Below are 24,382 nucleotides of genomic sequence, written 5' to 3'. Positions count from 1 at the left end.
CTACAGTGCCACTGTACAGGTCGCCTCCGCCTTGCATGCCATGGCTCTCCTGCAAGTACACCAAGCCAAGGGATTCAAAGATCTGAACCTGGGTAGTCACGATCCTGACGTGCTGCAGGAACTGCGCTCTGCCACCGCCCTTGCTCTCAGAGCTACGAAGGTCACAGCGCAAGCACTTGAGCGGGCGATGGCCACCCTTGTGGTCCAGGAATGGGATCTATGGCTGAACATGTTCGAGATGCGCAACATTGACAAAGCACGCTTCCTTAACGCCCCCGTCTCCCAGTTCGGTCTCTTCAGCAACACTGTCGACGACTTCGCCCAACAGTTCTCGGCGGTGAAGAAACAGATGCAGGCTATCTCCCACATCATGCCACGCCATGGTAGCACAGGCCATCCCCCGTCTGCTCGCTGTGGGCGTCCCCATGAGTAAAAGCCTTGCCTCGCTACCAGAATTGGGCATCCGCATACACCACTACCTCGACGACTGGCTCTTCCTAGCACACTCTCGAGAGTTATTATGCACCCAGAGGGACTCAGGGACTCAGCCGCTAAGGGCTTCAGGTCAAGAAAGAAAAAAAGAAAGCTCTCTCCAGTTCAGAGCATCTCTTTTCTTGGTTTGGAGTTACACTCAATCTCAATGTCAGCAAGCCTCGCAACCGAGCGCAGGCAGTCAGTGCTTATGTGCCTGGCTCGCTTCAAGCCAGGCACAGCGGCTCCTCTCAAACAGTTCCAGAGGCTCCTGGGGCATATGGTATCCTCGGTCGCGGTCGTGCTGCTCGGGTTGATGCATATAAGACCGCTCCAGCACTGGCTTCAGACTCGAGTCCTGAGATGGGCATGGTGCCGTGGCACATACCATGTGTTTATCAACCCTTCCTGCATTCAGACTTTCAACCCTTGGATTGAACTCTGTTTTCTGTGGACAGGAGTCCCCCTACAGCAAGCACGTCTTGATCCTTTCAGACAGCACCGTCGCGGTAGTGTACATAAATCGTCAAGGCGACGTACGCTCCTGTCACATGTCACAACTCGCCCGCCATCTCCTCCTTTGGAGTCTTCCGTGACTCAGGTCACTGCTCGCAACTCATATCCCTGGCGACCACAACATGATGGCGGACGCGCTGTCGCGGCAGGTCTCGCTCAGCGGAGAGTGGAGTCTCCACTCCCAGGTGGTCCAGCTGATTTGGGGTTGCTTCGGCAGGGCACAGATAGACCTCTTTGCCTCCCAAGACAACTCCCACTGCCCGCTCTGGTACTCCCTAACAGAGGCCCCTCTCGGCACAAATGCGCTGGCACACAGCTGGCCCCGGGGGCTGCGCAAGTACGCATTTCCCCCAGTGAGCCTTCTTGCACTGATGCTATGCAAGGTCAGGGAGGATCAGACATCTACGACGCAGTAGACGGCAAGTCGCTTGGTAAGCACAACTTGATTATCAGGTTCCTTAAGAGGCACCCAGAGGTTGAACCCTTCCCGGCCATACCTGTTCCCCTCCTGGGATCTCTCAGTGGCCCTCTCGGGAATTAAGTGACCCCCCCCTTCGAGCCACTTGATTCAGTCGAGCTCAAAGCCCTTTCCTTGAAGACGGCCCTCCTGATCGTGCTCGCTTCCATCAAGAGGGTTGGGGACCTGCAAGCATTCTCTGTCAGCAACACTTGAATGGAGTTCAGTCCGGCATATGCTCACCTAATCCTAAAACCGCGACCAGGCTATGTGCCCAAGGTTCCTATGACCCCCTTTCAGGGTTTAGGTCTTGAACCTGCTAGCGATGCTAACTCGGAAGGAGGCAGACCTAGCCTCTTTGTTGCTGTGTCCAGTACGTGCTTTGCGTACCCATGTGGACCGCACGCAGGGCTCTAGATTCTCTGAGCAGTTCTTTGTCTTCTTTGGCAGAGAGCAGAAAGGGAAAGCCATCTCCAAACAGAGGTTAGCTCATTGGGTTGTTGATGCTTTCCCCTAGCCTATCACACCTAGGCAGTATATCACCCCTTGAGGTTGCCATTGTGGAGTCTGTTGGGGTATAAACTGCTGATCACTTGGCTGGATCACAAGAGCTTGAAGATTCAGAGCTGGAATCACCCCTTGTTTTTGAGGTCACCATTGAGGAGCCAGTTGAGGTATAAACCACTGATCACTTGGCTGGATCACGAGAGCCTGAGCATTTTGGTCTGTATTCCCTCTTGTTGTGGACTTTGCAGGAAGACTATAAAATTCAAGCACCTGGAGCAGATTACTCTGCTGTGGAACACCATGACAGAATGTACAAAACCAACCTACAGAAAAAAAAATATACCCATACTTTCTGTCATTGCTACACAAATGATCTCACTGTTCAAGTGGATCCCTTTGAGCTTTTTATGCTCAATAAATTGTATATCGGCCATGCTGCTTTCCACCATATTGAATTTTTTAAAAAAGGGATATAGATTTTAAACAAATTGTCTGATTTGAAAGAAAACAGGTATGCATCATCAACATAATTTCATAATTTTGAAAGACAGCACAATGGAAGATATAGGCAGCAGAAATAAAGCAAAACCTTTTAACTGTTCTTTAATTATGAGCTGCTTTGAAATCATATCGATTATTTTGTCTTTTGAACCCTTTGTTGAATTGAAATTGAAATTTGTATGGTTTATGCACATCTTTTCCTGCGGGTACCTGCGAGTAGTTTGTAGACAGCGTCACCTTTAGTTAAAAAGAAAATCATCTGTTTAGCATGGTTCCCGATCGATTCAGTTCACTCTACATTGCAGTGAAACAACACATTGATGCATCAGGACGTTCTTCATCTGACTCTCAGCGCCTGCAGCAAAAGATTCACCCGCACCCTCTAGTTTCTCTGACATTTACCCTCTTCCCGCAGCATCCAGGCAGGAGCTGTTTCCTTATATAAACATCCAAAACATCCAAGATGGCTGCGTGAGCGACGTGCTCGTCAGGTGTAGTCTGCTAAACTATATGATTTTGGCCTTCATGCCCTAATCCTAAATCTCATTATTTTGCAACAAATCGAATACGAACTGAACCTTTGTCTGTTGCAAAGTTTCCAATCATTCAAACAGAGATCAGCGTGTCTTGAGTTCGCTATGGAGCAAACTCTGATTTCCAATCAATCAATCTGGGATGCTATACAGCAACTGAAATTGGATTTGTTTTCCCATTTCGACGCGAAAATGGATAATATCCAATCGGGCTTACAAACAATACAAGGCTCGCTGTCCACGCTTGGTGATCATGTGTCTGAACTTGAACAAAGAGTAAGCTGAAATGAAGATAAATTAATTGAACTACAAAAGCATGTCAAAACATTAGTGAGCGAAAACTCTTGCGTGATAAAGTTGAGGATGCAGAGAATCGCAGCAGGGGATACAACCTGCGCTTTCTGCATGTTCCGGAAAAATCGGAGGGCCAGGACATCATCGGCTTCATGAGAGGTCTTATCCAGCTACTTTTGGGGGAAGAGAACTTTATAGTTCCTTCAGTCATCGAGAGAGCCCACCGTTCTCCCCACTATGTTACAAACACATAAGCCGAAAGCTGGCCCAAGGCCAATCCTGGTGAAATTCCTCAGCCTTCAGGATAAACAACTAATTCTACGTCTTTCACGTGAGAAGAAGGAACTAAAGTATAAAGGCAACCGCGTCCACATTTTCCCTGATTTCAGCGCTGGCATTGTTCATAAACGTCGGCAGTTTGATGACATCAAGAAAAAGCTTCGCGAGCTGAAGTTTGAATATTCTCTTCTATATCCTGCCATACTGAGGATTATCGCAGCGGGCAAAGTAGTCCTGTTTAAAAGTCCTGGAGATGCAGAGTCTTTCCTTTGGGATCTTGAGGCTCACTCCCAGAATGACTGATTTCATTCGTCTCATTGAACTTGAGGTATATGACTAACTGAGTGCATCTTGATGTTGATGTTATTTTGTGGCATGAAAGGCAATACATTTATTGAAGTGAGCTACCTGTCTCTCCGGCCGATTAGCCTAATTTTGGCCGTTTCCGGGTTTTTTTTAATGTATATTTATTTTTATTTTTATCTCATTTGTTTATATTGTAATGATATCGGCCAATACATTATTTTATTTTATACCATTAATGGCTGGGATTCAGCTTGACTTAAATGTTTAATTTTGTATGTTTTTATTTTATTTTTTCTTAACATTAACCTTTCACTTCATGTAATTCTATTGAGAAACTTAGCAGACTGTATCTGCATTTTGTTATGTTTTTGCCTAGCCAGTTTGTGATTGTGTGTGTTCGCGTGTGTGCCTGCGCGCGCGTGTTTGTGTGTGGGTGTGTGTGTGTATGCTGCTCTTTTTCACTTTCGCTCTCTCCCCCCAACCACCAACCCCCAACTCTTCAATCCTTTTTTCTATGTCCCTGAATAGTCAACATGGGTAAAGGCTTATTTGTCATTCATCTGAACATTAGGAGCTTGCCACACAAAATTGATCTCTTAAGGGCCTGGTTGGTCTATAATAAACCAAGTGTTATAACACTGTCTGAGACCTGGTTGAATAATAACACATCAGATGAGGAAATTAAACTGGATGGTTATGTCTTGTATAGAGCTGATAGGGCTACTCGTGGAGGAGGGGTAGCCACTTATGTCTCCTCAAATTTATTATCTGAGTTTATAGCCCCTAAGGAAAACCCTGTATACTTTGAATGTCTTTTTGTTAAAATTAGTTTTTGTTGGGCTGGGCGGGCAGGGCAAAGCGGGATGAGGTAGAGCTTTATTGTGAATGAATGTATATGTATTGTACTATCTTTGTTTTTGTCTCGAGGACCCCTCAAAACGAGATGTTTCATCTCAAGGGGTTATCCTCAACAATAAAAATTCAAATGATATATATATATATATATATATATATATATATATATATATATATATATATATATATATATATATATATACTGTATATAATGTAATAGTCTGTTCAAGTGACGTAATACACTCTTTATAAGCTTGTGTGTATTGCGTCATTATAAATATGTTGTATCGCAAGTGTTCCTGTGAGCGATACATCTGCTCTCTTAAGCACTGGGCATGATTTTGGCATCCCCAGCCGGAGCTCCATAACGGAGATCCTTACAATTGCGGTTGGACACAGGTATCGGTCACAGGTATCCGTCACTGCTTAAAGTTTATGTAGCGACCGTCTCTGCATTTCACACCCCAGAGGCTGGCTCCTCTATAGGTAGACATGATCTGATCATAAAGTTTGCTTGAACCCCCATTCCCAGCTACTTTCCAACATGGGACTTAAATCTGGTGCTGAGGGCACTCACAACCCCCAGTTCGAATCATTGGAATCATTTGAGTTGCGTGTGCTCTCTCTAAAGACTGCATTGTTGTTGGCTCTGGCCTCAATCAAACAGGTTGGTGATATACAGGTGCTGTAGGTTGACAGTTCACATCTGGAATTCGGTTCGGGTCTTTCAAAAGCCACCATCAAACCCAAAAAATGATATGTGCCTAAGGTGCATTCCACACCCTATAGGGCTCATATAGTCCACCTAAAAGCTTTCTCTTCTCCAACATCTAATTCGGATGAGGAGCAGTTAGCTCATTTATTATGCCCCGTGCAGGCATTGTACATGTATGTGGAGTGCACCCGCCAGTTTAGATTGTCAGATCAGCACTTTGTTTGTTATGGAGGATGCACAAAAGGCATGTCCGTTTCCAAACAAAGTCTCTCTCACCGAATCGTTGATGCGATTGTCCTCGCTGATGAGTCACAGGGTGTGAGATGCCCTGTTGCCATAAAAGCGCATTCAACTAGAGGTATGGCCTCCTCATGGGCATGGACAAACAGTGTATCCCTACAAGATATATGCTTTGCGGCAGGATGGCAGGTTTTATAACCTAGGTGTGTCGTCCATCGCTTTGTGAGTCCTCTCTGTCTAGAGAGCTTACTATGGTGGGTGAACCCAAGCTCCTTATTATAGGCAGGCTACTTTTTATTATTTTAATACAGCCACCTGTGTAGGCTGCTATCCAATTTACTCCCACTAGAAGTCACAAGCACTTCCAATAGAATAAAACCTCCCCCCCTACCTCTGGTTTTGAGGGGGTTAAATTATTCTGTGAGAATTATATACTCATATCCTCAGATTAAGATTAACTTGCTATCTGGTTTTCACCATGTGGGGTTATTCATTTTCATACACACTTGAAGACATATTATAATAAGCCACCACCTGATGGGCCTGTGACTTGTATATTCTTCGAAGTGTTTATTCCGTGGTGAATCTTATGAAGGGTATGTCGCTATGTAGTGCGGACTCCATTCTCCAAAGCGTTTCACTGCAATGTCGAGTGAACTGAATCGACAGGTAACGTCTCCGGTTACACATATAACATCGGTTCCCTGAGATGAAGGTAACGAGACATTGCAAAACTTGGCCGCACTACTACTTCAGAGTTTCGAGATACAAGCAATGCGTTCTTGTTCTCCAGTCATAAGATTGGCATACGATACAAGGGCTTCGACTAGGTAGTGGAAAAGGAATTCCCCAAAGTGTTTCACTGCAGTGCCTCCTTCTCTTCATCTCAGGGAACTGAGGATCCATTGCATGTGTCGTTATGATAGCTTAGAATGATAATCAGTTAGCATGCTAACTGTAGGTTATTCTATCTTTTATGGCTCTTTGAGCACAATGCTGTCCATGGAAACATTATCTTAGCATTATTATTGGCTAGCATGCTAACAGGCTAATAGCTTTGTCAACAGTGTGGCTCAGTGGTTAAAGCATTGGCTGAAAGATAATTTTTTTTTTAAATATATCAGAAGACCAGAAGTCCATGCCGATACAATCACTGTTAATACTAGCCATGATTTGTGTGTCAGTAGATGAAAATTATTAATAAAATAAAAATGTTCTATAATTTAATGGAGCGTAAATTCAAATCCTGATGAGAACCACATTTTCCATGCATTTAAAAGGGTGTAAGAACGTAAGTCCATATTTCTATTATTTTAATTAATTGCAAAAAGTCTGTTTACACTATAAATTTCTTATAAATGTGCTGTCTTTGTTTATATCACTGGATCTTGACAGGAAATGAACTATATAGTAGGATGCAGTCGGCGCCAGAGAAGAACCTCAGAATTAAATTGCACTTGACCCAGACCATTAGCGCTTTCCTTGCGCAATTTCGATTTACCCACTTGTGCCTAGACTTAGTGCATGCTTGCATGAAAATACCAAAACTTCATGGCCATGCCCAGTGACTCATATGACTTAAAGCATAGCGCTTAGTGCAAGCACACTTAAGGGCCCAGTATGTTCAAACTAAATGTACTCAATGAAATGCAAGTTATTTGATTTGATTAGTGGCCTCTTATTTAGATTCACATGGTACTGAATGAATTAGGCCAACTGTTGCAATGAAAAACATATGTACTACTAAGGTGCATCAATCATTTTTGAGTAAAAGTGATTTTAAGACAGAAGAGAGCCTTGTGCTATATCTCTGAGATGGGAAACTGTCAGTTCGTTTTGCTATTCTCTTTTGTGAATAAAGTTTTTTTTTTTTTGTCTGATAATGCCATGATTTAACATGACAGTACTGTTATCCTCCACTGAAGAATACACGTTTATTCATCTGCACGTCACACTCTCAAGCAGACTAGACTCATTGCTTTCTCTCAAGACTCATTGCTTTCCCTTATATACAGACATAATTCCCCTTGGCAGTGGGGTACATTACATGCTAACACAGGCTGCATTTTCATTTGATAATTTTACACAGACTGTCAAATTCAAAGAAATATTTTACTGTAATTAACAGGAACACAAGGCTAATGTACCCCAGGAATGTTGTGAGTCAAAAAGATGGTGAAGAGGTCAGAGTGTGACAGTGTTAGTCCTATTTGAAAGATGGCTTGACCATCGAAGATGATGTTGATAAAGAAAAGGATGCGTTAAAACCGCATGATATTTTTAGATTAATTAAATATTAATTCATTAATATATGTGAGTATGTGTGCTATTTTTGTTGTATGAGCTGAAATTGTAGTATGTAAACGCGTGTGTGTGTGTGTGTGTGTGTGTGTGTGTGTTCATGCTGCATGTTTCTGTGTAAAGTGAGTCAGAGTGGGCTGGCTTATCAGAGCATAAAGGCAGATGGCAGTTTGCTGTGGGCAGGGGAGAGAGTCGCATTCTTCTTCTCAACTTTGCCCGGTGCTGTTGTCATCTATACACTTCCATTCCTGCATGTCACTGGCACACGATTAGTTCTTTCTACCTATCTTTGCCTAACCCCTGTTTCTGCCTGTCTTTCATTTCTCTTTTTTACTCTTCTTATTAAAACTATTTATTAGCTTCTCTTGTACTCTTCTACAGCAATAGCAACATTTCTTTGGGTTACTTTTTTCCTTCTGTTATCTATCCATCTATGCTTTTTTCTGTATTCTCCCATTCTGAATCTCTCTGGCTTACTTTTCTCATTTCATTTGCATAGCCTGATGCAACTGACGTTTTACAAGGGCATCCGATGGAGTCAAGGCATCATGGACCTGGAAGGTAAAATATCTATTTTATTCTAATTTCCATCCTCTTTTTGTCACTATTACCAAAAAAAAAATTCTATCCTCTGTGTTGAATACTTTACTGGTTATGTTGCTCTCCTGCAAATTCTGCCTCATCCATCATCTCAATGCATGTGCCCTCCAGTTTCTATTTTCAACTGCAACAGTTTTGCACAGCTTTTCCAATGTTTCTACCTCTCCATTCAATGCATTTATCCCTCTCGTCATTGTCTTTATCAGTTATAATTATTAGTTAGTTATCAGTTATTACTCAGTATTGACTTTTCAGAGCTTATTTAGGTTGTTTATACATCTGGCTGAAAATGTCATGTGCCTTGTACTACGCACTATTAGAACTATGATAAATTGATGTAAAGTGCATTATGCATATCTGTCAATTTGTATAGTTTGTTTTTAGGTTGTAATTCAATCTTTTTTAACCCTTTAATGCATTCCTCGGGTCTTTGGTGACCCAGGACCTCATTCCACCACCTGTACCTCATCTATTTTTTCTCTTCTGAATACTGAAAAAAAGAAAAGGCAAAATTGCAACAAAAAAAATTATACAAATAAATAAATAAATAAATAAATAAACAATATATATATATAGACAAATGAGTATTATATTCATACACATGACTACTATATCACATTGATTTTCTGTGTGACATAGGTATATTATCAGTATTCCATATACATTCACACATACATATTATACATTATTTCTGTGTCATTTATGTGTCAGTGATTGACTTGATTTATATTTGACATTGTTATTTGATGAAGAAGCAATGTGGAAGTATTATATATATATATATATATATATATATATATATATATATATATATATATATATATATATATATATATATATATTCTATTCTATTATTTTCTAATTGTCTTGAAATTCATTTGAAAATGTGACACTATCTGGGCAATAGTGATAGATATATGTGCTGGGTCACTAAAGATCCAAATATGTAATAATGTTTGGCAAGACACCCATAAGTTTAAGGGTTGAATGAAAATACTCTCTACGCCTTTCTCAATATGAATCAGTTTTTTAAATGAATACAATAGGTAGTTATGTGAAAAGTTAAGTTATGATATAAGTTACAAGTTATATTTTGCCAGATTGAACAACTACAAGATAAAACACACACAAAAAACATGACTGTCCTGTAGATTCAGTTTGCATTAGCTGAATATAGAGAAGTTGTATGCTGCTGAATCAACTAAGCTGCCAGTTCAGAATGTACACCACAAGGCTTGATGTGATACACTGTGAAGGACTGTCTACTGAAGACTAAGCTCTTTATCAACAGTCAGATTTAATTATCAGAGGATGACCATAAAAAGAAGATGAAGGCTTTAAATGTAACAAAACACCTAACGTTTTATCCACTGGTTCCACCACCACACTTAAACTCACACTTTCTTATTGCTCCTCCGCTGCAGCCCAGCAATTCCATTCTTCGGTTGGTCCAAATGGCCCAACACAGAAAGTGTCCCAGCTCAAGGATGTATGGCACCTGCAGGCCCGGGTCGAATGCTGCTGCAAGAACTGCTTTGGCAGCTAGAGAAAAGGGCGGTTCAGGTTCAAGAGGAGGAGTTCCAATACAGCAAATCCCGTGGCATTCTGACACACCGTCACCCCCCAGCATACCCAAGCCCGCTGGCCCTCATACCTGCCTCAGAGCGTCATCAGCTAGAGCGCCTCTGTGGGCGCATCCCACCCTCACACACTGCCATTGTACTTACTAGGTGAGAGAATATGTGCATGTATATAAATAGTGCAAATAATAAAATTCAACTAACGATATAATCATAGGAAAGCACTGCATATAATTGAAAAAAAAAAAAACTTTGAAAAGGGATGATACAACAACGCATCTCATCTTTTATTGTTTATGTCAAAGGTCAAACTCTACAGTATTTTAGCGCAAATTCATCTGCTATTTGGTAGAAACAAGTTAAATTAGACTGGTGCAAAAAGGATATGTTGAGTGGCATGCCCTCATGCTCAAAAAACCATGAACAGCAAAACTACACAAATTAAAAATGGGACCCAGACTAAATTAAATACAGGTTCACTTGCAGTGAGGATGAACAGGAATTGGGCACGACAACAGCAATATCAATTTCCATCCTTCTTTACTATAAATCTCCACTTTCACTTTCAGAATGTAAAAAGGACTTAAACATTGATCTGTTTCTCACCCACACCTATCATATTACTCCAGAAGATATGGATTAAACCACTGGAGTCAGATGGATTACTTTTATGCTGACTTTATGTGATTTTGAAGCTAGAAATATCTGGTCACCATTCACTTGCATTGCATAGACGTCATATTTTTGGGTGAACTATCCCTTAAGCTTTTTAACCAAACAAATGTGATTATTTTACCTCATCTTTGAGTCTTGATCCTTTTACACAGTGTACAAAGAATTTAAATAGATGGAAGCTAACAAAGTAATTAACAAAGTGGGTTGGAATTCTAATTTGGTTGGAATTTCTTTCCCGATCTTGTTCGTAATAGTATTGTTTCATCATGCAAATGCATAATGATATAATACAGAATAATTTTACAGTATAGACATCTTCTATTTGAGAAATGCAACTAAACATTTTATTGTGCTCCATGAAGGTTTCATGATCTTTTGGCCCACAATGACATCTCTCCCTGGGAGCTGGTGGGTGTCTTCAAGCATGTTCTTAAGGACTTCCTGAGGAGACAGGAAGACAAAGTGCAGAGGCGTCCACTCCCTTCAGCTCCACCAGCAATTTCTTCTGCTCCCATTCCACCTATAGAGAGTGGTAATAAAAATCACTGGGCTGAAAATGCCTCTCGGTCTTCACCAGAGGAGTCCAGAAAACAAAGAGAGGAGATCCCTACTATTTCTAGTTATGTGGATAAACGCTTGCATGCTGCCTGCCCTTACTCTATCCACCGAGATTGGAGCCTGCCCTATTTCCACCCTTTTACATTTGAGGCCTACAGCACCACTTTGTGAGCACCACTTAATTGTGGAAAAGAACATGTGATCCCTTTTAGTTTGTCCCTCCTCTTTGCAAGTTCCCTTGTTCTCTGACACAGATCTACTCTGCGCTTGCAACATTGAGAATATCTTATTACCCTCTCCAGTTTCAGTGAAACTGACTAAAAAGTGGAACAGTGTGCAAAGTTAAACCTTGGAATAAGAGCCATAATCTTTTGTAATTAATCAAAAAGATGAACAAACTTCTGATTTTAATTATATAAGGGAGGTCATTTTTCTCTTTGGGAATGGACCAATAATGTGTGCTCATTTTTTTCCTATTGAAATAACATTTTTACTTCGTATTGTAGCTTTCCAAGATATACAGCTAATGAGCGAATTGGAGGTACAAACATATACAAGCACATTCACCCAGAGCAGTCAACCCAGTTATCCAGCCTAAACTGTCTTTTTTCGAAAGTTATATTTCTGGATCACAGAGCTGAGATTAGCCTGAGGGCAGAGGACTGCCTTTGCACATCAGTGAGTCCTGCTCTCTGCATTTACCCATGATTTGCCTAGCCTGTTTCATACCTCTCCAAACTTTTTAGATCAGTGGTACAAACTAATATTGTCTGCCTGTTTGTGTACAAATAATGAGATAACTATTCTTTTTCTTTTTCGTTTAGCATGGGCTAAAAGTGGCAAACAAACTTCAGAATTAAAGCACAAGTTTGTTGATTGTCCATAATGAGATGATCATAACGCTTCCAATTTAAAGCAGTTTCAAAATAGTGTAAAACATTATACTGTTGTACTTCTCTTGTAGAGTGGAGTGTATGATCATTAAATACAATAATCTACACCAGCAATACCAAATACTGTCTTTTATAAAATTATTTTCTGCTTTGGATTTTGTTATTGTCTTTATTACTTGAATTTTTTTTTTGTAATTGTGTAATTGTGTATATGTAAGCTGATCACTTGTATTTACTTGCTTCTGTGAACCCTGTAAGCTTATTTTTTCAAGCTTCTAATATCTTCATTGTTCATTTGCTCATACCCAGAATTTTTGAAAAGCATGTTGAGGATTGTGTTGTCCTCAAAAAAAAAAAAGAAAAAAAAAAAAGAAAAATAAATAAATAACAATAATAAAATAATATATATATATATATATCTTTATCCTATAGACATTACATTTTTTTGGTTAAGGATCATGTCTCCAATGATCCAGGTTTCATTATAATTTTATTCTGTCTCTGTTATTCAAAAATGCAAATTTAATAATAGCAAGTCTCTTTTTGTAGTGTTTGAGGAGATACCAAAAATTGTATATTCTATTATTTATTTATTTTTTCTTACTGTCACTATGTGTAATGTAATGTATGTGAGACCTGTTTTACTTGTGATGCAGCTGTATGTGTTATTCGCTGATAAAAAAGAATAAATAAATAATAATAATAAAAAAAATATTTGTGATTAAGGTATTGAGCCTTGCACTGATCTGACTTGAAATGAAAGATGACCTTTCCCATAAATCATATCACACCAATTGGACCAGTCACACTTTTATTTTGGAACTGGGGCTTTTAACTACAAAACGGATCCCTGACGAGATCTTCCGCTGTGTCTACTCGACCAAGCTAGCGTCGAGCAGTAGTGACCTTCTGCGCTTATATTCTAGAGGTGAGCTACATTTATCTGCAAACCCAGATGAATTTCAATTGTGACGTTTTGAATAATATTTTAACAATTTAAGAAGATGCGATAACATTTGAACCAATATTTGTTTACCTAATTGGACCTATTATGACAAGGCCTCGCTGAGTGCCGTAAAATGAATCAATATACACTGCAAGCTTGATATCTGAATAGTACACGTGCATCGAGGCAATTCTTTTCACTGTCTTAATGGGGCTAAAATTTTATACCTTTTATTAGACTGTGAAAGAGCAGCTGTTATATTCGCGACTCGTGTGACCGCACTTCAAACTGATTGTGCTTGAACTCATTTACTAACAGCAAGTGAAATAGAGAATTAAATATGGCAGTATACTACCATACATACTCCGTATATAATATTTCCTAATATCTAAGTATAATACTTTAACTTTGAGAGATATGGAATTGATTGGTCCATCAATGTTTGATTAATGTCCTTGAAAGTAATGCAGGTTTCATGTTATTAAATATAGAATATAGTTCAGTTTTTATAACATAGAATCATCTTCTTTTTCAAAGCAAGCTTCTTATTTGCACAGTTGTGTCATGAACATATTTGTGAGACCTTAAAGTGGAAAAAGTACATGCATCTTTATGTTCTGATCACTAGATGGCAGGTGGTGCATTCGCTGGCTGGTGGACCAAGGTGTCCCCTTACTACACCAAGGCATACCAAGAGATGTGGGTTGGTGTGGGAATCATGTCTTTCATGTTCTACAAACTCTCATATGGAGGTGAGAGGTCAAGTTTGTTGAAGAGCTCTTTAATAGTCAATGTACATTAAAAATGGCATGAACCATTGTTCTTTTTCCCCACACTTCTGCGTATTCTGAAACTGAAAGTTTTGTTGGTGTGAGGCAACTAATTAGGTCATTTTACTAAATAACAGTACTTCCAATTCTTTATACCATATGCTTCTAAGAATTAAAAAGTATTAACAGTTACATTGCCGTTTTGCAGGAAAGAAGAAAGCTGTGGAGTCAAGTAAGTATTTAATATTTTGTAAACATTTTCAGTATTATTTTACTGGAAATGGGGAAAAAAATTGGAAATGTTCAAAGTTAATACTGTGATATTTTCAAAATTGGATTGATATCTGAAACCATAGGCACATTTTGAATCAGAATGCAAATTGAGGAAGAAGTCAGTAGTTGCTTTCACACATGCAGCCTTTTCCATAAAATGATCTGCAGTTTTCAATTTAGAGATCGCTTTTGAACATGACGTGTTCGAAAATACCGTCAAATTTTGCACCGGCTATTTATCTGAATGAGAATTTGTAACATTATCTTAAAAGTAATGTTTGATGCCATGTGTGGAAAAGAGTTGTAAGATTAATGGTTTGAGCATGTACAAGTTTAGGATGCACTGACGTAAAACAGAGATTATTCAGTTACTCTGGAGTCAAAAAATGGTTTAAAAGTGGACAGATGGTAAAATTATTCCATTTAGTCAGAGGATATATGTAAAAATAAATGATATTTTAGAACTGACTAGAGGAAATCTCTTAGTGTGTGATGATCCATGACTCAACTTTGAAGACATATGATGAGCAGCTGATCGAATTCAACCGCGTGTGGCTACAACACTGGACCATGAGGAAATGGAGGTGGCGAACAAATGCTCAAAGTGTAGAAAATATTAAATCACCACACACCTCCAACTCGCGTCGAAGTCTCCATCTTTCTACCCAAGACCGCTCCTAAATGCGCTCGACCAATTTCTTTTGAGACTGGGAACAGGGAAGAAGCACCGTCAACAGCATTCCATACATCTGTGTTTGTGTACATCTGTCATCCGTCTCCTAGAAAGTGGGGGGGTGTTTCCGTATGAGTTCGTGACCGGGTCGACTTGACTACCGTAGTAATCCTGACGTTTAGTGCGTGATACCTAGTATTTTTATATTATGTTCATATTTTAGAAATGCAGTAGTGTAATTCAGCCTAAAAGCGAAATTTGTAAATTTATAAAACAGCTAACTTGTAACACCCCTTTGACTCTGAAGCATGTGCTCCTGATCTGTCTAAATTTTAATGTCATGAGACAATGCTTTTGTCTGTAAAAACCTTGAAAGACTTGTGTTGTAAGATGTGCCCAGGAAAGCTCTTGGAATTTTTGTCAAAATTGCAACTATAGGATCTTTTATAGAATTGATTTACTGTACTGGATTGAATAGTCTTCATTTTGTATATATTGTTTTTACAAGGTTTGTTGTATTTATGAATTGTTTGATTGCCACCTGTATTTGCAATGAAATAGCCATTGTAGCTGATATGGCAATAACAAACATAAAATGGCGAACTACTAGGGGTGCAACGGTTCATGTTTCTCATATCATGGTTTTAGGGTAGCATTTCGGTATGGTTCAGTATTTGCCTAAATCAGAAAAAAGTATATTAATGCCAAATCCAAAGAACTCTATTTGGTAACAAACACTTCAACAGGTTTGCACTTAATAAAAATAGTTTTACAGCAACCATAGTTTAACTATGGTATTTGTTGTAAAAACATAGGAACCACAAAATCAACATGGTTACTGTCGTGGTTGCTACATGGAAACTATAGTATTACTGTTATAAAACCATGGTTAATTTAATCCAAAACCATGATTTCTGCAAGGAAAACCATGGTAACAGCAGTCATGGTTACTACAATTTTATTAAGTAAAACCGTGAGGAATTTCCGTTAGGTCTTTAGTTAAAAAAACAATTTTCTCTAATTACTAAATCAACATTTTAACTTAATACCTGCACTGTTATGCTACATGCATTGACATAAAGTGCACTTCAAACTCTACTGCACTTATATTCAGTATTCAGAAGCTGTACATGAAGCTATTAAAATTAATATGAGGGGGGATGTGACATGGCTCGAGTGTTTTAATCATGCATGGAAATCGCACATCTTCGTCAGAGGAGTAGGGAAACATATCGTTGGCAATGAACACCCCAATCACTGTAGTTATTGTTTTAAGGCTGTCCGAATTAGCACTGAGTGCCTGCTTGAAAACGAAATTGAGTGTGTGTGCAGTTTCAGCTCATCTGCGGCTCTGCCTCATGCTATCTTTCCCCGATGATTTCGGTGTAATTACCAGTATACGGCACTCGCGTCGAGGGGTGCCTGCAAACAATGCCTGTTTTGTACGCATTTTTTGACCATCGCTGTTGTAATTGCAAATAAAAATGTTTCCAGACAGGAGACCTGAATAATGTTGGGAGCTTCTCAATCAGTGGGTTGTTTTCTCCACTTGCCATTTTCAACTACACGCAGTGCTTGTAGAACAGTGATGTCATCATGTTGAACCATGTAATACAAAGTTGGCGTGTATCCATCTACAGATCCATTCAGATGCATTATCGGAGGTTGTAACCCCATGTCTATTTGATGCTTTTTCTTCGCAAACCCTTGTGCTCCAGATGCATCAATAAACTTGAGGTGAACCGCGGTGCCAATGCTTACCAAACCGTACTTTTTTTTTATTTTTTTACCAAGAACCCTACTAACTACATCTCAGAGTTTAATAGCATTTTTGGTGCTGATGTGTGTGTGGCCGTAAAACGGAAAAAAGAACAGTAAAGGCAATCCAACAATTTAATTGCAATGGACCAGGTTGCTAAAATATACTGTAGAATGAAGTTTTATTACAGATTTGTTAAGAACTAAACTGACTTAAATTTTTCCACAGATCCAGCCCATTGATTGGACTTCCATGCAATCGTTTCATTCCCCATGCCCTCTCTGTAAATCTTCCCCAGGAGATGTTCAGCTGGATATTTGTATTTTGTGTTATGGAAACAATAAAATTGTATTTGGATCGCCCTATGGAATCACTGCTTTGTAATCTTTCACTCTGGCTTGCAGGAAATACATTTTTAAAGGGTTCACAGCTCTTTTATTCCTAATATCAGCAAACATGGAAAAAAAGCTTGATTCTTTGTTAACTTATGAAAATAAAATATTAAACAAGTCATGCCAAAAGTATGTTTAATTGCTTAACTCCTGAATAATTGATGCAACTCTTCCATATATATAATGGTGTTTCCCAATACAGGTCCTGAATTACCCCCAACAGGACACATTTTGGAAGTTTTTCTGAAACGTATGTTTCAGCTCATTAGTTCCTTTGTAGAGTGCTTCATGACCTAAATTGGGTGTCAAATAAGGGAGAAAATGTGCAGTGTTCGGGGTATTCCAGGACAAGGATTGGGGAAACACCATGTTATAATGCATGCTCAACATTGTGTGTGTGTGTGTGTGTGTGTGTGTATAAGCGCATTTACCTCCTTAATTGTGGTTCTAAATATGTAGTTCACATTATTGCTCGGTAGTTGGTGCTTTAAAAGTCAACAACTACCGATTTAACTTTTTTAAAAACCCTCGTCAAATAACTGAACTTATAATTTAAAATGACATTCCAAAATACATTTGTAACTGGAAAGTCCAGAAAATCTCATAAAAATGTGTGAATTTATTAAAAGTTTAACATCCGGAATAAGATGTTAACATGAACATCTGCAACTTCAATTAAAGTCAGTCCTAAAATAACATGTACTTTCTAGCTTTTTAGTGACTATCTTCAGTCCAGTCTAAATGTAAATACGAGACACATCCAGTGGTCACTATATGCTCCACATTCCTGTCATTCCACGACTGCCATCATTGACTAACATTACAGCGCGAGCGGCTTGTTGTTCACCTCTGCAAGATTGCGAACAACAGCTCTGCAGATCCTATATAGTCATTTTTAAAGATTTCATATATACATCAGAACTATCTTAAAGTGGTGAGCGCGTTCTGATTTCTTTTAACGTATTTGAGTGTTTTACCTGGCTTCACTTAGCAAGCTAACTAGTTTAGCTATCACGCCAGTGAATCGATACTCGTCTGCTTTCTCCCCTCAAGGATACGAATATCACTCGTGTATCGTTTTTTAAAGGATTTTGGCACACATCTACACATGACACGTGAGTGTGTTTTGTTAAGTTTTAAAATATCGGTTGTTTATTCGTTATGTTAACATTTGCAGGCTAGCGAGATGCTGATCCATTCGTGCTAAGTGGCTAGCAGACGAGAGACCCATGCTAGAGAGAAAGGGGAAACCTTTGAACCAAATGTCATTAAAGATCAAACGTTGAATGAACCGGTTTAAATCTTCTGATTGTATATAACATAAGACACTAACAGAGGAGAAAGTGAGCGCTCAGTGGGTGTACAGAAACGTATAACATCTGCCGTTTCCACCTACACAGCTGATTTTCCAGTTTGGCGAGCTTCTTCCAATTTTGTCCATTTTCCCTACTCGGCTAACACTGATTAATGCTAAGAACGTTAAAGCGTTTAACTGTGGTCGCTGCCAGATAAGACACAGCGGAGGGTTGTGGCCTGTTTGGCCTGCAGTTGACTGTGTTGTGGACAATCATCTGTTACAATAATCGTGCTAGTGATTGTTTTTTTTATGTGCAGAGGGGCTGTGATCTCGGGTCGGACGTTGAGGATCCTGTTAAAGGCAAAGAGAATCCGACTGAAGACCAGATGTTCCTCTGACACAAGCAAACATGATGCCTGTGAGTATTCCTTGTCTTTTTGTTTCTATAAACGAATCAGCAATGGCTCAAAACACATTTTGGAGTTTGTTTACATGCATTGAGAGATATGTTAGAGTATCGTTGCGATTTACAGGGTGAGGCGAGTGTGATGGGAGTTCTCATAGCAGTGTAGTTAAAATGTTTGAGCTCTCATCACTACATCCTAAATACAAATGCGTGTATTTGTCATAGTATTTTCAATCAACATACTCCATTGCATAACACTTTGTGGCATTAGTGTGAAAGTCTTTGTTTGATATATTCATTGCTGAGAGAGGCACTTTGGGCTGCAAATGTTCACTTACTGCCTTGCCAGAGGATCTATAAGACCATTTTTCAGAAAGCTTCTAATGGGCTGAGGATGGGAATGTGCCATATCACTGTGCAAGAAGATTGACTATCTGTGCCAAATGCTTGGCTGTTTTAAAGGGATAGTTCACCCACACATGAAAATTGTATCATCATTTACTCAACCACATGCTATCTCAGATGTGTTTGACTTTTTCTGTAGAACACAAATGAAGATTTTTCGAAGAATATCTCAGCTCTGATGGTCCTTTCAATGCTAATTAATGGTGGCCAGAAATTTGAAGCTACAAAATGCAACATAAAAGTAATCCAAATGACTCCAGTGGTTAAAGGGTAACTAAACCCTAAACCAACTTTTTTTAGTTAATGAAGTAATTTTTTTGACATTTGTGTATAAAGTGTTTTAATTCTACAATATATGGTGTAAAAATGTCTGAGTGCTGCCCTCTTCAGGTTGAACGGTGGCTACTGCAGTTGAATTTTCCTATTGGCTGTTGCGGTACTTCGTGACATAAGCGGTGACAGCTGATGTAAGCAGGTTCCAGCTCACCACGCCAGATTCATGTACATGTTGTCTTGCGACCGTGTGAGCAGCTGTCAATTAATCCGTCACTACGAGTATCAGGTTACTTTAAATCTCCTCTTTCACATTCTGAAAGTGAAAGTAGAGATTTATAGAAAAAATATTTAAATATTAATCGTTTCCTTACCCAAAGTGAGTGCATCGCTTCATAAGACATACATTAAACCACTTGATTTGTATGGATTACTTTTATGATGCCACTGTGATTTTTAAAAAAAAAAAAATTTTTTTTATTTTTTTTTAAGCTTGAAAGATCTGGCCACCATTCACTTGTATTGTATGGACCAACAGTGCTAAGATATTCTTCTAAAAAATCTTTGTGTCCTGCAGATGGCATGAGGGTGAGTAAATGATGAGAGGATTTAAATGTTTTGTTGAACTATCCCTTTAACTGTGCTGTTTTCATTTAGCTCTTTAAGGGAGGGTTGCACATACCTGGATTAATCTTAAATTTAGATTAAATCAAGTTTATCTGATAATTCTGTTTCACCAAACATTAAACCTTGTTTTAAAATAATCAGGGTCACATTGTAACCATAGTTTTAATCCTGATTCACAGTAAATCTGAATTAACTTTAAGTCTGTTGCTCCAATATTTTAAAATCTTATTTAAATCTCTGTTAGTCAATTAACTTTAAACTTGCTGCTACAATTAAACATGAAAGACTAGGTAAACGAACAGTGAATGTGCCATCAGCCCTCTGAGAGACGTTTCTCATATTATGTTTATTATGGTCTGAAATCTTGGGCCATTGTCCACGATGCGTGCTTTCAAATTTGGGGTGCGAGTGCGGCAACTCATCTTGGTGGTGGGCAATTGCGATTACGCGGTTCCCCATCCTTTTCATGTGGGGACACAGGACAGAGACAGGTCTCTTTAGGAGGGAGAGAAGACCACGATTCTGCATTTAAGAAAGCAGTAACTAGCAAAAGGTGATCCTCTCTACTCGTTTCAGTCGGCAGACAGGCCTGTTCATTTCTGGCCGCAATGGTAAAGCTGACGAAATGTGGTCGATCTGAGACACTTGTGGTCCTTTTTTCTTTAATTGTGATGCCATATTTTAAAGCTTGTGACATTGTACATACTGCTACAACATTTTATTAACCTGCTTGATCGGCTCTGTGTTCTCACAATTTACAGCTAGGTTCAGAATCCATCATGATGGACCACAAAGTTCTTGCCTATCATCTGAATTAATTTTGACCTAATGATGGAAAAAGCTTGCCATGCACTATCGGAAGCTGTTAGTTTTATAATGTAGCGCTGTGGCTAGTTAAGATATTTTTTTCTTTTAAGCCTAATGTCTTTCAGTAATGCTAAAACATGATTGACAGAATTTCATGTTTCAGATATAGGGATGGACATTTACTTATTGGTTGTTACTTATTAATTGTGGATATAATAATAAATAAAAAACATTGACGGATACACATCCTTGTAGCCGTATTATCCATTTTAAGCAATGCAAAGATATGTGAGAATTGTATTTTAGGTAGCATTTCTGAATGTTAACTCCGTTATTTTCCACAACCTCTAAGACCCAGCAGGTAAGTTGCTTTGAGATCACACATTAACGCTAAAGGAAGCTTTGTGTCGGTAAACATTAACCTTGTTGAGCACACTTAACTTGAAGCTTTTACATTTCTTAACAAAATTGGATTTTTTGACCTTGACTGTCAACATTGACCTGTTTACTGCGTTCTTTAGAGAAGTCAAGTCAGTTTTATTTGTATAGCGCCTTTCACAACACACATTGTTTCAAAGCAGCTTTACAGAAGATCTGGCATTAACAGAAGATAAAACTGTAATGTCCATAATGTTGATGAGTCATCATTGTGTAATTAGATAAAATACAATTGTGAATCATGTTTAAAAATAAGTAATTAAATAATAATTGTATTTATAACCCCAGTGAGCAAGCCGAAGGCGACTGTGGCAAGGAACACAAAACTCCATATGATGTTGTTTAATGGGAGAAAAATAACCTTGGGAGAAACCAGACTCACTGGGGGGGCCAGTTCCCCTCTGGCTAACATCATGATTATAATTACATTATTACTTATGTATAGTGCAAGTCATGGTTTAAAATGATTAAACTAAGTGTTAAGGGACAGTGTTTAAACATTGATTTTGTATGAGCTGTAAAATTAATGACTAATGTCTTTTGAAGTCCATCCTGGATTAACTGCAGAAGTTCACATAGATGCAATTGTCCTTGTTAATTGGCCGATGAAGGCCTTTGTTGGCAATTGATTGTCTATGTATTCTATTACAAGAGTGTGGTCCATCAATAGACCGAGGTGATCCATTCAGAGATCAGTGAGGTGCATCGCAGTTCAACCTGGCCGGTAATTTGGATGAGGTTCGGTGTGGTCCATCCTAAATCCAAGGTTCAGACAATGGCATATGAAGTATCCCATGTCTTGTTTGAGTTGGCATCAGTTCATCCTCTGAAGTCCATCATAATAGACTGAAGTGATGTTTGACTGGCACCGGCTGCATTTAGTCATCATCACACAGCGACACGTAGCAGTGGAAGCAAGGAATGGAGCTGGATCCAGACAGTTCTGGTGACCTCAGGATAGGAGTCCCGAGGTTTAGACAGGGAAACAAATAAAATAATATAAGCATAGGTGTCATTCAATTTATTGCAGAGTTATAAATCATGATCATTATTTCTGACAGACTAAACTAAAGCAGCCTAATTGTGGGTGGAAGTATAAATTAGGTGTATGCCTGTCTAAATAGATGAGTCTTTAGTCTAGATGTGGGACCTCCATGTAATTTTTTGGTGGGCAATAGCAGCCCCCCAGTCTTGCATAGCATAGGGGCCTGTAGCCACTTGAATTGGCCAAGAACCACACATTTAGACAGGAAAAGCCATCTAACTGATATGTAAAGTGACCAATCACAGTTGATGTTTTCATTACAGGGTGTTTATGGGAGGGATTATCGGAGATATCATAACATAATAAAAGACAGTCGTGGCGGAAAAATAATTTATGCTGAAGTGTGAGCCAGACTCTTCAGATCTACTCAGTTGCTTGGCTTAGACATTGCTCTAGTTCTCTTGATACATATAGCTACTGGGCAGTCCATATGTAGACATATAATGGCGCACAAGCACAGAAAACACACGGGAGGTTAGCAGAAAAGGTGTAGAGTCTCAGAGAATTTCACAGACATAACTAAGTAAACAAGTAAACTTCACTTTCTGCTACATGCCTCAAACAAATGATGTCAATAACCTGGCAAACTTAGGCAAATTCTGTGATTATTTCATCCTCAAAAGCACTCATTCTATCAACGCAAAACCATGTGAACACAACTCAGCTTCCAGGTGGACTGTTAAAGCATCCTGTGTGCTTCTACTAGGCAAGTTTATTTATAAAGCACATTTCATAAACAATCCGAAAGTGCTTTACATATAAATTTTAAAGTACATTTTACAAGATACATAAAAAACTAAACAATTAAGAACATGAAATAAGAATAAAATACATTTGAAAAAATGTATAATAAGAAAAAGAATATTCAATTGTTATCAACATCCATAACTGTTGTTAACGTTCCTTGATTAAACAGGGGATATCCAAAAATTGTTGATACACACATTCATTGTTGTTAACCTTCCCTGGCACAGCAGAGGATAACTAAGTTGTTAACACCATCTGTAACTGTTGTTAACCTTCCCTGATTAAACAGATAAACAAAAACTGTAGTTATACTAAAATGAAAGAAAGTACAGCACAGTCAGAAAATGCACTGCTAAGCAGATGTGTTTTCAGTCTGGATTTAAATATGGCTACTATTGGGGCACATCTAACATCTGGAAGCTGGTTCTGTTTTGAGTGAACCCTCTGTATGTCTAACTGACTTGATCCTAATGATCTGAGAGGTCTGTTAATTTTATATTCAACAAGCACATCTGAAATGGAGGCTATTGAGTGATTCAATTCTAAATGTAACTGGAAGCCAGTGTAAATACCTGAAGACTGGAGTAATATGCTCAGATTCTTTTGGTTCAGGTGAGAATCCTGGCAGACATTCTGAATGAGTTGCAGGTTGCTAATGGTCTTTTTGGAAAGGCCGGTTCGGAGTCCATTGCAATAGTCTACCCTGGTGATTAATGCATGAACAATTTTCTCACAGTCTTGACTGTATACAAAACATCTAATTCTGGCTATATTTTTTTAGGTGATAGTAGGCTGATTTAGTTATTGCTTTGATGTGAGTACTGAAACTAAGGTCTGACTCCAAAATTACACCAAGATTTCTTGATTTTTTTGTTTTTAGGCCCTTGGAGTCAAGGTATGTATTTACCTTTGGAATTTCGCCTTTGTTGCCAAATACAATGACTTCTGTCTTGTCATTATTTAACTGAAGCAAGTTTTGGCACATCCAAAAGTTAATTTCATCAATGCACTGGCACAGAGAGTCTATGGGGCTGTAGTCATTTGGCGATAGGACTAGATAGATCAGGGTATCGTCTGCATAGCTATGGTATGCAAATTGGTTCTTTTTCATAATTTGGTCTAGTGGGGTTATATACAGGTTGAGCAGGAGTGGTGCAAGTATTGAGCCTTGTGGGACTCCACATGTCGTGGATGTCCACTCAGATTCATAGTTGCCCATGTTGCCTACTAGTGGAAGTTCCAT

The 24,382-nt window shown here is 38.9% G+C and overlaps 2 protein-coding genes across 3 annotated transcripts in view; both read left to right on the top strand.

Moving 5' to 3' along the window:
- Positions 1-8,165: 8,165 nt before the first annotated feature.
- rd3l (RD3 like) lies at positions 8,166-12,632 on the top strand. Its single transcript, XM_052096473.1, has 4 exons — positions 8,166-8,194; positions 8,475-8,536; positions 10,000-10,305; positions 11,193-12,632. The coding sequence occupies exons 2-4, from the start codon at positions 8,508-8,510 to the stop codon at positions 11,557-11,559; spliced, it is 702 nt and encodes a 233-aa protein (XP_051952433.1). The 5' UTR covers positions 8,166-8,194; positions 8,475-8,507; the 3' UTR covers positions 11,560-12,632.
- A 5,266-nt stretch (positions 12,633-17,898) lies between these two features.
- Positions 17,899-24,382, top strand: part of LOC127622059 (apoptosis-stimulating of p53 protein 1-like) — an 87,996-nt gene continuing 81,512 nt past the window's right edge. Inside the window, exons 1-3 of one of the 2 annotated variants that reach the window (XM_052095979.1) lie at positions 17,935-18,028; positions 18,148-18,209; positions 18,709-18,809. In XM_052095979.1, coding sequence (XP_051951939.1) covers positions 18,801-18,809 — 9 coding nt within the window. In that variant the 5' untranslated portion in view covers positions 17,935-18,028; positions 18,148-18,209; positions 18,709-18,800. Of the gene's footprint in view, positions 18,210-18,708; positions 18,810-24,382 lie in introns of both variants that reach the window. The other variant, XM_052095978.1, reaches the window with a different exon arrangement.

Source organism: Xyrauchen texanus, chromosome 28, assembly GCF_025860055.1.
Source record: "Xyrauchen texanus isolate HMW12.3.18 chromosome 28, RBS_HiC_50CHRs, whole genome shotgun sequence".
NCBI lineage: Eukaryota > Metazoa > Chordata > Actinopteri > Cypriniformes > Catostomidae > Xyrauchen > Xyrauchen texanus.
The sequence above is the reverse complement of the archived record's forward strand: the minus strand, read 5'-3'. Positions and strand labels throughout refer to the sequence as shown.

Excerpts from the sequence above, each read along its gene's own strand:
- rd3l (XM_052096473.1), top strand. The coding sequence starts at position 8,508 with ATGGAGTCAAGGCATCATGGACCTGGAAG. Across the intron at positions 8,537-9,999 it reads AGGCATCATGGACCTGGAAG|CCCAGCAATTCCATTCTTCG; the intron begins GTAAAATATCTA and ends CCTCCGCTGCAG. Across the intron at positions 10,306-11,192 it reads ACTGCCATTGTACTTACTAG|GTTTCATGATCTTTTGGCCC; the intron begins GTGAGAGAATAT and ends TGCTCCATGAAG.